The 17,891-nt window shown below is 44.2% G+C and overlaps 1 protein-coding gene across 6 annotated transcripts in view; it reads left to right on the top strand.

Annotated features, from left to right (window-relative positions):
- Positions 1-14,386, top strand: part of LOC142588392 (uncharacterized) — a 70,673-nt gene extending 56,287 nt beyond the window's left edge. For 3 of the 6 annotated variants that reach the window (XM_075700034.1, XM_075700029.1, XM_075700032.1), the window contains 5 exons: positions 4,566-4,628; positions 4,688-4,750; positions 7,381-7,452; positions 10,089-10,148; positions 14,228-14,386. In XM_075700034.1, the coding sequence (XP_075556149.1) occupies positions 4,566-4,628; positions 4,688-4,750; positions 7,381-7,452; positions 10,089-10,135 (245 nt within the window). In that variant the 3' untranslated portion in view covers positions 10,136-10,148; positions 14,228-14,386. The remainder of the gene's footprint in view (positions 1-4,565; positions 4,629-4,687; positions 4,751-7,380; positions 7,453-10,088; positions 10,149-14,227) is intronic. The other 3 variants (XM_075700030.1, XM_075700033.1, XM_075700035.1) reach the window with 3 other exon arrangements.
- Positions 14,387-17,891: the final 3,505 nt, after the last annotated feature.

Below are 17,891 nucleotides of genomic sequence, written 5' to 3' on the forward strand. Positions count from 1 at the left end.
CTGAGACCTCCGTGAGCGCTGTGTTCTCTCCGCTTGCTCAGCGTTCAAGACAGAAGATTGGCCCATATATTGAAAGGAATCTGCGACACGGGCGGAGTATGGCGTGCGCTGAGACCTCCGTGAGCGCTGTGTTCTCTCCGCTTGCTCAGCGTTCAAGACAGAAGACGGGCCCGTCTCTTGAAATGAATCTGCCGAACGGGCACAGTAGGGCATGTGCTGAGACCTCTGTGAGCGCTGTGTTCTCTCCGCTTGCTCAGCGTTGAAGATAGAAGAGCGGGCCCTTATCTTGAAAGGAATCTGCTAAACGGGCGGAGTATGGCGTGTGCTGAGACCTCCGCGAGCGCTGTGTTCTCTCCGCTTGCTCAGCGTTCAAGAAAGAAGACGGGCCCGTAGCTTGAAAGGAATCTGCAAAACGGGCACAGTCTGACGTGCGCTGCGACCTCCGTGAGCGCTGTGCTCTCGCCGTTTGATCAGCGTTGAAGACCGAAGAGCGGGCCCGTACCTTGAAAGGAATCTGCAAAACTGGCACAGTATAGCGTGTGCTGAGACCTAGGTGAGCGCTGTGTTCTCGCGCTTGCTCAGCGTTGAAGGCAGAAGAGCGTGCTCGTATCTTGAAAGCTATATGCAAAACGGGCACAGTATGGCGTGTGCTGAAACCTCTGTGAGCGCTGTGTTCTCGTCGCTCGTTCAGCGTTGAAGACAGAAGAGCGGGCCCGTACCTTGAAAGGAATCTGCAAAACGGGCACACTATGGCGTGTGCTGAGACCCCCGTGAGCGCTGTGTTCTAGCCGCTTGCTCAGCGTTGAAGGCAGAAGAGCGGGCTCGTATCTTGAAAGGTATATGCAAAACGGTCAGTGTATGGCGTGTGCTGAGACCTCCATGAGCGCTGTGTTATCGCCGCTTGCTCAGCGTTGAAGAGCAAAGTGCGCGCCCGTACCTTTAAAGGAATCTGCGAAACGGGCGGTGTAGGGCGTGTGTGGAGACCTCCTTGAGCGCTTTGATCTCGCCACTTTTTGGGCTCGAAACGACAGATAGCACGTAGGTAAATTCGCTCGCTTCTGCAGGCTCTATCTTGAAAGCCATCGTCTTACATGGTTTTCTAGTTGGGTAATTATATAGTGGTGACGCATTTAAAAATGAATAGTCGGAAATCTCATTTCAGTAACATTTTAAGGGAATTCCGTAGCGATTCTCGAACTGTGGCGTGCAACGCCATGGTCACGTTGTGTATACCTCATTCAAGTCTCCAAATTATACGCACGTTTATTTAACTATTAATGTGTAATTGTCGTTTTTGACGTCGATAAATGCCAACTCCACGTCGGAAGTCAGCCAGAAATTTCTACGTGTGAGGCGTTGAGAACAGCTGGCTGAGAGCCAGCGCTAAGAACAGCACGCCACAGGAACGCTTTAATGCAGTAGTAACTACTCCAACGTTCTGGTGAGGCCGTGAGCCATGAGACCGACCCCTACTACTCACGAAGTTTGTGAGACCTGGCTTATACATCCTTACTGTCTTTTTGTATCAATTATCACCTTGGCATATATCAGTAAAGGATTTCTTAATAATTTTTCCTCGTCCACCATAGATTGCCGGAACTGCTTACCCCGTGGTGTCGTGGAAGTCAGCGGCTAAGGGGAATTTAGACTGTTTTGCAGAATCATGTATAAATTTGTGCAGTTCAAGCAGGTTTACTGACTACTGTGCACTCGTTACTTGTTCAATTTACATCTGTTTATGTTTGAAGGCAGAGTTGCGCGTGTTTTTTTTTTACTTGAGCAATATGCTTACTATATTTGTCGTCTCGTATGTGCTCAGTTATGGAGGTATAATTCGTTCTATAACATTCCTATTGTAATTATCGTTTGCAAATGTAAGTACAAACAGAACTTCAGTAAAGAGAAGATTGCTCTGCCACTTTTATGCTTAGGCTTTCACGGTTTTTAGCAGGTTGAAGCGATTTAAGTTTGATGTTTAATAATTAAAACAAGCATATTTAACATACAACTAATTATGTTAATTTCGGGTCCGAACAAAATATTTAAGTTGGCCACATATAGCGAGTAAGAACAATTACATTCAGCTGCCAGTTATAGAATGTAGAAAAGGTCAACAGTACAGCTGTAGTAGGCACTCCAAGTTCAAATATTCATAAATGAAATGTAGTTTTTATTTCTAAGAAAAAATAATACGCTAATGATATCAATATACGAAACAGTACGCACCAAATATAGTGCACAAAAAGGAAATATTTACATACAAATTGACAACAGACAACAATACGTGTCCCTCGCGGAAAAAGCTGCATGGAGGCGCTAGAATTATCTATAGCTACGGTGGTTGCTTGGGCTAGTTGGTAATTCATGATCAAAAATAACGTACAGCGCAAAGGACAAGGACAGCGATAGACGACATACACAGCGCTGACTTCCAACAATATTTGATTGCGTTGCTTCGTCATGTGTATATATACAAGAAAGGGCATGCGCAGAAAATGTAAGACAGTCACATGGGATGTTCTAACAGCAAGTCACTGAACTAAGAGCCCCCCCCCCATGGTCACCTGAAAAAATTAAAAAAAATTAATATTACGATTTCTATCTGTTTAGATACGTGACTTGACCAGGGGTCAGCGCGATAGAGGGGGCACTAACGCAAATACTACCAAGTTTTCTGATAAAATCAGCTTCCACAATTTCCCGGGTGAGCTGTGAGCTGTGTCTCGCTAAAACTTCAGTATCTTCAAAGAATGGCACGCCGCCGCAGTCCCGGCAATGGATGCCCAAGTGGCCTTGTACAGTGCTGGGGACATCGCGCTGACCCCTATATCCCCCTCCATCGCGCTTACCGCTGGTGAAGTCACGTATCTAAAGAGATAGAAATCGTAATGTTAATTTTTTAATTTTTTTCAGGTGACCATGCTCTTAGTTCAGTGACTTGCTGTTAGAACACCCCATGTGACTGTCTTACATTTTCTGCGCATGCCCTTTCTTGTATATATACACACGATGAAGCAACGCAATAAAATATTGTTGGAAGTCAGCGCTGTGTATGTCGTCTATCGCTGTCCTTGTCCTCTGCGCTGTACGTTATTTTTTATCTATAGCTGGTGCGTTCGTGTTTGAAGCTATTAGATAGGGTGCTGAAAGGTAGAAGTGAAATCACTGGGCGTGAAAGAGACAAGAAACATAGCCTCCGTGGAATGTTTGCTGTGAAAGAACCAGTAGCGCAAAGGACAGGTTCGGGACTGTGTGCACAACAATGTCCATAGAATTGTTGCGTAAGCAGCTGTGTTGTACTGCCTAGTATGCGAGCAATTCTCGTTGCTATGCTACCATTATCTTTATTAAGTGGCTGTCATTTAGAGAAAGCGTGTTTCTATAGTGATTGGAAATGTCAACTAGAAAATCTCGTGCACTCAGCTGTATCTTAAAAGCTCTTTCAGCTCGGATACAATCTTACCATTAAACCCACAAATAATAATATTTGGGGTTTTACGTGCCAAAACCACTTTCTGATTATGAGGCACGCCGTAGTGGAGGACTCCGGAAATTTTGACCACCTGGGGTTCTTTAACGTGCACCTAAATCTAAGCACGCGGGTGTTTTCGCATTTCGTCCCCATCGAAATGCGGCCGCCGTGGCCGGGAAAGCCCACAAACGTAAGATGGCGATGATAACCTTCATCTCTAATAAGTTACTATAACAATAGTAATTGCACGCTTACAGGAAATAAGGTGTTACCTTCCAATTGTACACGGCGTGGTGACTAGTTAAATATGGCATTTCGGTGCTAAGCAGACATGAAGTACACACAATCAGTCAAAAAATATTTCCGAGACATTACACCACTGTAAAATGGAACTTCCCAACAGGCGCAAGCGCTTTTGGAACCAGGGGAAAGGGAACATGACATGAAGCGGGAGAAGACGAGCTAATACCATGCTAGAGCTTTACTTTGGAGCTGCAGTGATAGCTTAGTGACTGTGGCGTTGGGCCACTAAGCTAGAGGCTGCGGGTTGGATCCAGTCATGGCAACCGCATTTCTATGTGGGCGAAATGCAAAACCGCGCGCGTAGTCACCTGTGCTTTAAGGAACCGCAGGCCTTCATAAGGATTTCAGAGTCCCCAACTACGGGATGTCTCCTAATTGGATAATGATTTGCGCATGTAAACCCCGAGAATTTACTTTTATGCATGCTCTTCTTTATATTTGTTGTCTTCAATTTATATCTCTATACACGACAGAAAGCTTTGATGCTGTTAAGCAGTATGTCACGGGCTTCATCGCGGACAGCGACAGATGCTTTCTAAGGGGTTGAAATGAAGGAAAAGAAATTTTGGTGCGGAAGACTTTGAGTGCACGTTCAAAACCCAGGGCCATTGAAGTTGACCTGCAGGCTTCGACTCCTGCGTCTGTTATAGCCCATGTTTTGCTTTGTGACCTTGAACCCAAACATAATATTTATCATTTTCATCATTCTCATCCGTTCACTGTACTGTATATTTAGTCTAACAGGCTTCTAGACACGCGTATTTCATGCACATCTTCTTGTCTTTGTTAGTTGGTGGAGCAGCGGTCGGCGTGGCTAGGGAGGCTAACGCTGCGAAACAAGGTAGTAACTTGGGTGAGTGCGTATGCCAGTTTGTTTAGACTTGATGTTGTTGAAACGCAGTATCTTTTTAGATCCTGGCCTTGAGGACACGCCTGGAGGCGAAGGAGAGGGTAAAGATGACAAGGAAGGTGGCGGTGAGTACTACTTGATATACTAAAGCATGAAACATGTTTCAAACCCAAAAAGGGTGCCCTCAAGATTTAGTAGTTTATATGTAATTGTTGGCAGAGAGGCGGGGCAATGTTAGAACAGGCCAGAAGTTCCTCTCAAAAGGGTCTCTAGGATTGAATTAGGGCATTTTGAGGGCTATGGTGACGGGGCCCTAGTCGGGTAAGACCTCGTAAATACCAACTGATAATATTTCAAAACATCCTGGCCTGCATCTGCACAAAGAATCGATGCTGTTCGCTTTACTTGTTCCACAAAAGTTTCTCTATAACAGCGTGGTTGGCATACGTAAACTATGCATGAAATTTTGATAATGGTAGCTTTTGCACAAAATTTGAAAATAAAACAAGAATTCTGTATTTTACGTGTATAGTCTTCTGACCAGTGCAAGCGTAGATAGCGCAATTTATTCGGAAAATGTTGCAAACAGTAATTTTCTAGGCACTCAGCGTATCACAAGTTGCTCATGCGCGTGCAAATATTTCGGACAACTTTTTGGGTACATTTCGTGCATGCGGTTAAAATTGGTTTGCTGTAAAGCAGATGCTATGATCAGAAACGAAGTTTATTGCCCAACTGCGTTTCATTGCTTTGGGAACTCGTACGGAGTGGCTAAATACAGCCCAAACCACATAAAATTTACCGCCTATTGTTAGAGAAGTGAGCCTAATTTTCGCAGCAACATATTTTTGAACCATGCAACCTTTTTGCTTACATAGTTTCGCCGTAGCAGGAAGCGGCCAATGAATGTCGAAAAAAAGAAAAGGGCACAGAGGGGTGGTGAGCTAAATTACCTACACTAATTAGATTTAGTGCGTTCATTGCGGTTCTATGAAGGCACAATATAAAAGTTGTGGCGCATATATTGTTTTTTGACACAACTGGAGGTGCCGAATAAACCTACATCTTCAAACATAGACGCAGCGAGAAATACCTTGCTCAGGATTCGCAGTTTAATCCAGGTCATTGAAAAAAAGAACAGGGCCGTGGGCACCACTAAGAAGCAGAGCTCTCAAATCAAGACATCCATTCTGCGGCATAAATTCCTTTGAATTTGGTAATTAACTACAATGCAGCCCTATGTGGCCGGCACCACATAGGGCTGTTGTAGGACGTTATAAAATACTAGTCCATAGACTACTTGTTCGATCGGCATGAACAATCTACCATGTTACGGTCATAAGGCGATGGCTCCGACCGGCTGAACACAATTGGCATTCTGTATAAAGGGTCGATGTCTCTGAGTACTTCAGTTCTGTGAAATTAGGAAGCTTGGCCACTAGGAAATACTGAGAGTGTCTTTTCTAATTTTCGTTCTCAAGGCCGGATGCTTCGTGTAATGCGGTGCTCGAAGCACTAAGTCATAAATGAGCATTGAGTTCAAAAGAACAAATAAACAACACTGACAGCATCCGAGAAACACGGTACTAATATACTGCACTGGGAACGTATCTGATGCCATATATAATATTGTAAGCGAAACACGTTGACTACCATCTTTATTTTATCAGTGTGTTTTGCTCGCAACGAAAAGAGAAATATTAGCATCAAATTTTTGTATAATATAGACGCAAAGTGGACAAGAACGATTAGTGGTATTTGATTATCTAATTCTGAATTTACGAAATTCCATTTATGCTCTATTCCCGTTTTATCTACTGCCACCCGATTCATGGCCGGTACCCTGTAATGGGTTGAGCCATACCCATAGGTACCAAACGAAGCCAAACCAAAACAGTGCAGAAAAGAAGAAAAAGATCCCCGCCCATGCATTCCATACAGATTGCTACCCAGCAAAACTGAGAGGTGCGACCGCAGAGTTTACCATTGGGTTAATCCCGAGGGTTTACTAAACGACGGCTTGATAGGCTGCTCGATCCTCGGTACGCAGTTGCTGCTTGAGCTCCGCTGCACGAGCCTGTTCTGGGGCCCGGGCTGCAGTATCGGCACGGCGTAGACGAGCTCCTTCCCGGTTCTGCTCGCGGCGTTGCTAATCGAAAGCTGCGTGCCCCTCAGGAGTACGTATGACGCGTGGCCTACGCAGTTCGCAGCCGGAGAGAAACTGCTACGCGCGCGCTCGGCAGCTATGGAGAGCAACGACGTCACTGCTGGTGCAGCCGATCCCACGCCTCTATTTCTCGCTTTTGTTTTTCGCGCATGGGCATGGGGTTGCCCTGGAGGAGTTTTCTGTGAAAAGGCGGCAGACGGACGGACGGACGGACGAATCAGCTACCCATATACAGCTTCGTTGTAAAAGGAAAAGGTGCAGTTTTGTCGAAGCGCATCGAGTTACAATATTTATTTCTTAAGAAAAAGAGAATCTGAGTCTCCGATAATGGAAAGTAACGGGACAGACTGATGGAAGCATGCTGCCCTTAATTTCAGTGGCTGCCGCAATCCATAAGCGTTGAATACCCAGTGTATATGCGCATTGGTTGCTTAAAATTCTGCGTCGTTATTGGCTTGGACGACGTAGTCTTCTGAGTAACGCAATGGAGATACCGCGTTTACTAGTTCAATGAATTAGTGCTAAGTGTCCGTTAATATCTTTCAATTCACCCGAGTATCTTTTGATTATATTGTGCTTCGTTCACAGCAGACGAAGACAAGAATTCTAAAAAAAAAGATTCCAAAGAGGAAAATAACGAGACTACTGACAAGAAATCAGGTCTGTATGCTATGTCCCTTGTGCCACACAATCTTATGCACATCTAGATCGAATCCTAAGAAGCTGTCGCGGTAGCTTAATAACTATAGTTTTGCGCTGATGATCTCGCTGTCGCGAATTTTCAACCCAGCCATGGCAGCCTCTTTTCGATGGAGGCAAAGTGCGAAAAAGCTTGTGCATTTACAGAACCCCAGGAGGTCAAAAACTGCCGAATCCTTTAGAGTGAAGAGCCTCATGATATTATCGTTGATTTGACACGTAAACGCCTATGACTGAGAAACGTAAAAGAACGTGAGCAATTCTTTATAGGAGCACCATCATTTAATTTGTATTGACATTGTAATGACGGCCACATTTGTAATGAGGCGCCGTTTTATGCTTTACTTAAAGTTAGGAATAATTATCCCCCATAATCCTCGTAGCAGGTATCTGTTAGCTATCAGCGCCATGAGCACGGAGGCAGTGTAAGAGGCTTGTAGGGAAAATAAGGGTGAATTAGGCGTGCATGTACAGAAATGTACGGTGTATCTCTCATTGCGTTTGAGACTTCGTACACCTTGTCCCACAGGGTACATGCATTCTGGGCCATTGGCAAAAAATGGTCACATACGCATTTGCACAAGTTGTCTGTTTGGCGAGCCAGCAATCGGCCAGCGGATAGCCATTTGTCCACCTTCAGTGACCATTCACCTCCATGTACATTTCAGTTTCTTTTAAACAACCTCTTCTTTTTTTTCAAATTTACATCGCCAATTTTTTCACTGAACTATCGCAACCGTATATCTTCTTATTTACAGTATTCTGGCAAAACTAGACCAGGCTGACAAAGTTGACAACGCCTGCTTTCACGTGAAATCACTTTCAGCATTTCTGAGTCCTACTTCTTGGAAAAATTGGCAGCACTTTTCTATCTCGCTATCACAACGCCTTTCTAACGAAAATTTTGGCTGCTTTCATCCCTAGTCTGCACACCCGCTTAATCGTTCATGCAGTGCCGGCGGGGCAGAGTCGTCTTCGTAAACGTTGACGAAGAGGAGTAGTGGTTGGCCTGGCGGTGGAAAGAAGTCCCCTCCCTGTTAAAAAAAAGTGTATACCATCCATGCGCTCTATTAGTATTCCTCTATGATCCTATATGACTCTGTCCGAATACCTATATGTTCAAACATAAACCTATATAATCCTATAGGATCATGGTACGGCACATCTGGATCTCTTCCAACAGGGCTTGCCGAACCATTGGCTTCGGTGATATCCACTTTCTACCTCACTTGAATAGTTCTAGCATATATCTTCCTATAAACCTCTCTCTCGCCTTGATTCATGTAGCCGGCTACTTCGAACGGGGGGATGGGGTAAGCGACGATGAGGGCGGAGGGAAGAGGCGAAGCGCATCACAGGAAGGTCTGTTTATTGCCTGAGTACGGAGCTGTGCGGATGAGATAAAGGAACAACAAATACAGATAAAGTATCCTAACGCTTTGTAGCTTCTGGAGGGTAGCTTCAGGCCTAATTATTATGTCTTTAGAACCACCTATAACCTATTAGGCAAGAGCATGGGGAACTAGGTTTTTATTCTGCCTAAATGAAAATGCGCACGAACACTGTCTAGCCAACTCTATGAAGAGCAGCCATGAGCACAGCAAATGACTGGGGTCGAGTCAGCCAATCAGTAGCGAGAGATGTTGCACAGAAGGGGTGAAGGCTCACCACTTGTGCAGCACTAATCCTTCCATCAAATTTCATTCAATGAGCGACACGAGGAGGGCGATCAGACAATGCAGCGGCCCTTCTAGTCGTTCTGGTTAGTTGACGCGACCCGCAGGTATAGCTTCAGTGCCCTGAGTGAGTTACATGGAGTATAGCGTCGGTGCAGTAGCTGTATTGCGTGTTAGTTAATCAGCCGTGACTGTGGAGATTAGTGCGCTGATGTTAAACTCATGCTGGAAAGTCTCTTTCGTATACCATTGCTCTAGTCTATAAAGTATCACTTAGTTTACACTGAGGAAGACAATAAATTGTTTGGATAGAAAATGCTAAGTACAATGCTTTAGCCTTTGCTTCCTGCCGGGAAACAGACGACAAATGTGATATGTCACCTGCCTAGGCCTTGTGTTGCTGCAGTGCAGAAGTGAACGGCGAATGGCGGCACTGCAGCAGTTATAACTTTTCACGGGAACATTTCGCGATTCACTGTGTTTCACGCTCTATACTCTTAACTGCTGAATTTTTATTATCGAAGTCTTTAGGACCTCAATTTGAGATTATGGCGCTGGAGATGAAAAGACTGAAGACAGAAAGGCCGTAGGTAATTCAGGAGGCAGCGATAAGTGCTTTTGCAGCCTCTGTTTAAGCGTCTCCTTCATTGTACACAAAAAGTCTATTCATAGCTTACTGACAATAGCCAAACTAAGTCTTAGACTTCACGTGGAGCGCACAGCTGACCTAAGTGCTCTACCAACGTTCACCAGCCTCAACTTTGTAAAGCGCAGTGGCTTGTTCACTCCGAGCGTCATGAGCTTCTGAGCGCATACTATAAAGTTATTTATTACACACACTTCCACGTGCTTGTCAGCCATGCTACGCAGCCAACCCCTCCAACAAGCTTCATAATTTGTTTTTTGTTTTTTGACCTACAGAAAAGCCAAAGAAAGAAGAGGAAGGAAATAAAGAAAAACCTAAGTAAGATAAGAAAGAAGGTACGTGTCTTGTATCACCCGCGTACCATACGTCATGTGCCCGAAGATATCTGTATATTCGCTTGACAAATGCATTTGTAAACGGGAGACTACGCCAGCACGACATATCTCTAAGGGGTGCTTCATTCAAGCGAAATGAAGTGTAAGAGAACTGCATGTGCAGGGCGCACCTCGAGCATTTGCTACTCATGCGATCGTTGTCCTTACTTGTTACGCGCGTAGGCCACTTAGTGTCTATAGGTAGTGGGCCTACTTAGCGCATCTCTGAGTACATGCTGTAGAGATATTTATGTTAGTGTGCGCCTCTGGCGGCGAAATATTACGTCTTATTTTTTATCCTAAGAAGCCTCTTGACGCTTGTTCATTGAGCTACAGGAAAGTCGGATAAGTAAGACAAGGAGGCAGCCGGAAGGTCTTCGTCAGGTAAGGTAAAAAATATGGTATGTGTCTCTTATTACCGGCAAGAGGAAGCAAAATGGGAACCGCTGGACCCTATTGCATGATAGTTACAATTATATAAAACGAGTAGACAATGAAGCGAAGGAATGCATGGGCTAAATTAACAGTTACATCGCTTTTAATGTGGAAGCCATAAGCTCGGGGGAAATCAGAGCAAACGAGACGACAACTTGCCGTACGTAGAAGTTGAGTCCACATCTTCCACATTAGGTGTGCGGTTCTTTACCAATAAGCTACCGCTGCGGTCCTCCTTCTATCAACTTTCTTTGATATTCCTGTGTGCGTACGAAAAAAAAAAGTCGCAGTTTTACCCGAATGACGAAGCATCGATTGCGATAGTAAATTAGTAGACAGCCATACGAAGTAAAGAGAGCAGTTTTATCCGCCGTATGAGCTTGTAAATATGCTCTTACTAACTAAAGTAACAAGCATGGTGTCACGAGCGCCCAATAAATCATGAACACATCTCACTCGATGACCGCAGAAACTCGCTGTCAAAACGCTAAATATGCTTTCCAAGTCAGTTTACCAACACGCCCAACAAATGGCAGTACTGATATTTAAGTTCATGTAAAGCGCACAAATATTTTTATGGGAAAACCACTTGACCTACTTGAATAACAATTATTGCATTTAAGAGACAGAGTTATATTCTAGTGACTGCGACAAAGGAAATTTTCCCCAATGGCCTGGATTCTTTGACAAATAGTGTAAAAAATGGTATGCTTAAAAAATAACGGCCCGAAGTTCCCAGCTCCGTAACTCGGCACCAAAAACAGATATTCCAGTTCAGTAAACTACAATCAAGCAGACAAACTTGCGACATTGATTTACACCTTACGTGAATTTATTACGAGATTTACCAGCATTTTCCAAGAGTAATAGTCAGAAACTAATTCTACACTCTAGACGGCTGTATACATCAATTTTGTCCACTTTAGAGGCATTCTTCGGTGCGGTCTACAAAATTGTGATGTCTCTTTTTTTCTTCTTTTTTTTCGCTTCGGTACAGAGTTGTAAAGTTGACCGCTACGTTGTGGAAATTTGCCATATTTTATTAATGTTTCGAAACGAACCGATGGTATAAAAAAATTATTCCCACAATAACTAGTCTTTACCGCTTTCTTTTAAGTGTAGCAAGCCTCATCGAAATTGGTATAGTGATCGCCCAGAAAATCAACTTCTCCGTTCTGACGTGCTTGGATAGGAGCGCGAACTAAACCTCTGTTAACTTTTACGTGTGCTTAGATAATGCATCTGAACACAGCTGTTTATAAAGCGACCAGTGCTTCTTTTGTGGCTACGCATATACGGGTTGGCCGTAACTGGATTCTAGAGATACTGACATCCAGTGACATATCCGTCACTGAATGGTCCGGAGATGAGAAAAGCGCAAGAAATGCCGTAAAAGACAACTATCGTGATTCTCAAACGCAAACGCGCAAGCAATACGTCAATTAGATCTCTAACGATTAAAAAGCAGATCATACAAACCTTTAGCATTTACTTACGAACAGTGATTTTTCAACTGCTGCCAACCTGCATTCGTGCTCAATGATGATTTTACACGAGTATACACAATTCGTACAAGCAGGAGAAGGTCGCAGCGCCTCACGCGAAAAGCAGACAAATGTACGGATACCCAAGCATTTACACTGAGGCCCCTGGTTTTATGGGCAATACATCACTTGCGACAAGCGTTTTCACAAGAACGGAACAAGCGTCGCGCTACTCGCGTTAGTGCCGTGAGTAGAGTTGACGCCATGGCCGCAAGCACTTGGCGTGACAACGCTGGCGTGGTGAACAGCAATGGCAGAGGGAAGCACGCGTGCTTCCGGCGAAGGGAACTTTCCCTAATTCAGTATTTTTAGTTGTGCTGCGTCTCCGAAAAAAATGTGGAAAATAATGTGACTTGCTTCAGAAGAACTTCTGTTTGCCTAGTTGTTTGTTTACTAGGTATCGCATTGACCGCAAATATATTGACGGGGACAGTGGAAGAGAACACAGAAACGACCCAGGCGGTAACTTTCAACCTTTAACTTCTAACTTTGAACTTTCGAGCGATGCAGTTGCAAGTTACCGCCCGTGTCATTTTTGTGTTCTCTTCCGCTGTCCCCGTCTTTATTTGTGGTCAATACGATATGCAATGTGACCAGCGACACAGGTCGCGCGGTTAAGCAGGCCATGAGGCCACCAGAGTTTCCCGCTAGCCCTCGGATCCTTGTCCTCGCATATCTGGCAATAAACAGAGAACAAGGTTTACTTGATCAAAGCAATGCACCGAAGGGATAACGTACCACTTCACGCAGGAAGAAAATGCTGTGGAATGTATTTGCGGTGTTTTGTTTTCGGGCAAAAGAAGACAAACGCCGATTTTCGCATCCCGAACGAATCTTACACGACCGGTTTCTTCCCAAGTTTGACCTTTCGTAAAAGGTCATATGCACGTGTTACAAAACTAATGAGTCTTGCCCACCATGTGTGAGCAAGTGGTTAGGATACATGTTAGTTATAATATTCATCTAAAACTCTGACAGATGCTTCCTTTTCGCAATAAACTGACGCGAAAACTGGCATTTATAATAGATTCGGTGCCTCACGGCCTTGAATTAATGAAAACTTGTTGATTTTTTTTAGTAGGTGAGTGCACATGAATACGGCAGTGGCCCATTGTGTCGTATTTCCCGTATTTCGCATGCATGTAAACGGCGGTGATGAGCTGGGAAGTGAACGCAGCGCTGGCACTGCTCTGGTTTGCGAATAGAAGCTGTGACCGTTGAGAGGACGTTTGTTCAATTATATTACGTAGAAAGACAGGCAGCCGATTTTAATCGAATCGAATTGTGGGGTTTTTACGAGCCAGGATCATAACTTGATTTTGAGGCACAACGTACAGTGGGGGATTCCGCAATGATTTTGACCATGGGGCATCCTCAACGTGCCCCAAATGCACGGGACCCGGGCGTTTTCGCACGTCGCCCCTATCGTGCGGCAGATTCGCCTCGGAACGCAATAATATTGCTGCAAGAGCGTGGAACGTGATGCAGAAAAACGGTACAGCAAAGTCGAAAGGCTGCCCAGGTCTAAGAGGGACACGGAAAAGCTCCAAATTCATATCATATACGTCAACGTACACTTGTATGACTTCTTCCGACGCATGTCTGTGTGTACTACAATACTTTATTTTGATAAATAATGTGCAGAGCACAAAGAAAGGAAAGCGGTCGCCAAACACGCCTTTCTTGTTTCTGTACATGCTCCTTGTAGAAGTAATAATATTACCTGCCAATTAGCATTCATAAAAATGAGTTGATTACCTAAATACCGAGTGAGGTAGTTTGTCATTACACTTGTCATTACAGTTGTCATTACATTGTGCTGGATGCAATTTCGCTTGTTCAAGTGCATTTGCGTCCAAAAAAGGAAAACGTTGATTGTACTGCTCATTTGTGAAGGTAACCTATAAAATACCGAACTTTGAGCCAGCCAGGTAGAAAAGAACCTGAAATTTTCTCATTTTTTCCTACCTAAACGTTATACCGAAGTTTTACCGCCAATTTTGCAAACCAAGAACAAATAGCCTTAAATGTATTTTTGAGCTTTGTTTTCTTATTTTTCAGGTGCTTGAGAAGCAGGCATCGAAAGGACCTTGGATTTGTTCCTTTCTTGCAGTTGCAAAAATATTAAGATTGCGTACGTTTCCACAGAGTAGGTGTGAATACCCCTGGAAAAGAAGAGTAGTATATGTTGCCGAAATAAATGTCCTTTTTGGTCTAAATTGTTCTCTCATGATGCGATCTTTGACGTAGTTCTGAAAGTAACTTTTTTTAGTTAAGAAGCACAACTGCTCTATACATTGCTGTATATCGTATCGATTCTTAGAATTAATACTGGTGCTTCGCTTTGATTTTCAAAGGTTTTTAATTGTAGTAACGGTAATGTACACCAATAATGGTATTCAGGACTGAGCAGCGAAGTCAAGCATGGGAAATTCATGTCAAACCGACCGCCCGCAGGACGACAGCCATAGCGCCGTGCTGTGTAATTGTGGTACGAAACTATGCCGAACGGAGCTCAGCGTCCAATTTCAAGAATGTATATCTCGCTCAAAATGAAAATACAAATGATATAATTACGGAAGTAGACGGCAAATAAAAAGGCCTAGTATCCTTTGTGTCACACTTTATCATGGAACTCCTCACAGCGAAAATCAAGTCTTAATCGTATTTTGCAGGTAATCCGCACAGTGCTTTATAGAGTGAGTGAAACAACTTTTTTCGGTCCTCAATAGACGCGAGTAAACTCAACGTCACCTGACTAGGCCCACTTGAGGATTATCAGGTGAAACCTGACGGCCCTCTCGCGGGCCCTCTAGATTGCCAGGATTTGAGAGGGCTGGTCCGGGACCCTAATGAGCTTCATCATTTCCTCTTTGGTGAAAGGGGGACCGGCAGAGGCGCAGCCCCACGGGACATGCTCGAAGTGTGCATAACCTCCACACAAGGGGAAGTCCGGGCTTGGGATCCGTTCGGGGTTCAATGCTTTATAGAAATAAATTTTTTACTAAAAATTAAGCTCTAGGAAATTCAAGTAAAATAACTTGAATAAATGAATCAATAGTAAGTCGCCAGTAAACATGGTAAATTTGGCACAGTTATGTCAAAATTTTTGGATCCTAAAGTAATTTTTAGGAATGTAATCGACAATAAACATTACCATATATTGAAAACAAATCTTCTTAGAGTCAGCAAGGAAAGATATGTCGCAATAGAGGCCAATATAAATTTTATAATATTTTCTATAGAAACATGCTTCACTACCTGAGCAAACTCTGAAAGCTCATCAGGTGACAGAAATTTAAAAAACTACGTTGGGAAATGAGTGAGCAGGGCATAAAGTAGCCATGGTGTTTTACACGAAAATCTTAGACAAACGAGCCACCCTTATATGACATGTGCGTTGTCATGTGTCTAGAGGGTTCAAGGCAATGTCCTTGGTGATGATGAAAGCATGACGAAAAGCGGGAGGCGGTGAGGTCGGTGTCATAAGCGCACATTTTGGCGTCAGTTTCAATTTCAGAGAGCCCTTGAATGTGAAATATTTATTTGCATAGCTCTTACGCTTATGTAATGAAAATGTTTTCATGCAGCCAGATAACGTTGACAAAGGGCTCATTTGCTCAAACTGCTCAGTTGTTTTACACAGAAAATACATAATAAGTTGAAGCCGTAAATTTGGACATAAGGACTCAGTGCGTGAATTACTCCTTATTTAGAAGCCGTCATTCCGGATATTCGCACAGTGACAACAACGTCACCGTGTTTCATGTGGCTCGAACGTTAACCTGTTAACCTTTGTGCGTCTATAAAATTTACCGATGATTACGATACTCTCTAATGCGAAATTCCCTAATACTCCCTAATGCAGCTGTTTACCTGTTTTCATTTCGCGGTATATTGGCTGCCGCGGGCAATATGTCTCATGCGGCACGTTGCAAACGGAAAGAAGTGTGGCGCGACTGTCTCGTCAATAGGGAGATCGCGAGAGGACGCTCGTGCGTGACGCGTGGGCGCGATTCACAGCAGCCGCTGCAGACGACCTCCGCTTGTGCAGCGCTTTGTTTCTATAGAGACGACACATGCGCTACTCTTGCGCCATCTCATAGCCACCGTCGCCGCAACGCCTGTCTTGCGCGGCAGCACGCTTTTCTTCTCCCGCTTTCGCCATACCCTCCTCCTTCGCTTTCCTCATCGAGCTGTCTTTGCTCTCGCCACTTTTTTCATCCCCCGCTGCGCTCCGCATTCGCCTCTCATCTTTCGCTGATCTCGTTCGCTCCGTTACGAGACAGGACGCCGACGCCAATGATCACCGCAGCAACTGGCACCTAAAGAGCTGCGCTAAGAACTGAACAGCCGGTGTGAGTGCTCAACGTCTGCTGAAACTGCAGCGTTATGACCACTCACACAGTCGAAAGAATAAATACTAAGGTTTAATGAATAAAAACTTTCCTAAGGTTGACTAACGGCACAGAACTTTTCTTGAGTGAACTTTGAAGCATTTCTTGCCCTGATAGTTCTCTTCACTGATAGAAAAGGTTGTCCTTTCTCGCCAGTCGGAACGAGAGAAATACATTTAAGCGAATCCTTATATATGCCCAAGGAGGGTGCGAAGCGCTGAACCATGATGATCATGGAGATGACAACGATATTTATTACTCAGTTGATGTGCATCTGCAACAAGTTGGGAGACCGGGCAATTTGGTGTCCCATGTTACTGTAAATTGCAGCTCACACCAGGAAAAGGACAGGAAAAGACGAGGAGAAGCGCTGTCTCAACTGTTGCTTTTAATTTCCCACGAGTTAAATACTGTTTATATGCAACTAGAGCTGACAGTTGGGCGAGTTGGTTCCGCGTTAAGAGCATTATGAGGCAGATCATTGCTGCAGGTGCCAGTGGCGCCCCCTGTTGGAAGCCACGGGTGCTTTCACTCAGTGAAAAAAAATGGAAGAAGTAGACTATTACATGAAGCCTTCTACATAAGGGGAGAGGGAAGTAAGTGTATCAGCGTCCTCTCAGTGGGTGGACTTCCTACGTCGGTCTGTTCGATGACACTCTAGCGCAGCTGTGTGGTCTTTTGTTCCCAGATAAATATATATATATATATATATATATATATATATATATATATATATATATATATATATATATATATATGTGTGTGTGTGTGTGTGTGTGTGTGTGTGTGTGTGTGTGTGCGCGCGCGCGTGTGCTCTTCGCACTTTGCTCGCCTTCAAGCTGTCAGTTGATAGTCCGGCGTCTTTCTGTCCACTTGCTTCCTTAACACACGAGCAAGTGTATGCAAGAAAGCCTCAAAATGTCAAACTGCATTGCGAGGAAGCGAAGAATTGTCACTGCGTTCCTACTTACAGACACTGTCGCCAAACATTTCGAACTACGGTGAGCTTGCGTAAGGTTTAGCATATTTTCTGATAATGATTACCTCACCATTGCGCTATGTTGAATACGACGGCCGCACGTGCCCAGACAGCCGAGCATGGCGTCAAAGTTTCCTACATTCCTTCGTTTGAAAACGGACAGAGCTCCAGGAATATCGCGCCTACTTGTCTTTCCATGAGCTATCGCCACTTGTTTTCGCGCACGATGTTGTGTTGGAGTTGAGGGCAGCAGATTTTGTAAAATGGGAGAGAAGGTTAGAAGACGTATGGGAGAGAAAAAAAATTGAGGCATAGCTCACATTGTCTCCCGGAGAATAACAATGCCGGC

Source organism: Dermacentor variabilis, chromosome 7, assembly GCF_050947875.1.
Source record: "Dermacentor variabilis isolate Ectoservices chromosome 7, ASM5094787v1, whole genome shotgun sequence".
NCBI lineage: Eukaryota > Metazoa > Arthropoda > Arachnida > Ixodida > Ixodidae > Dermacentor > Dermacentor variabilis.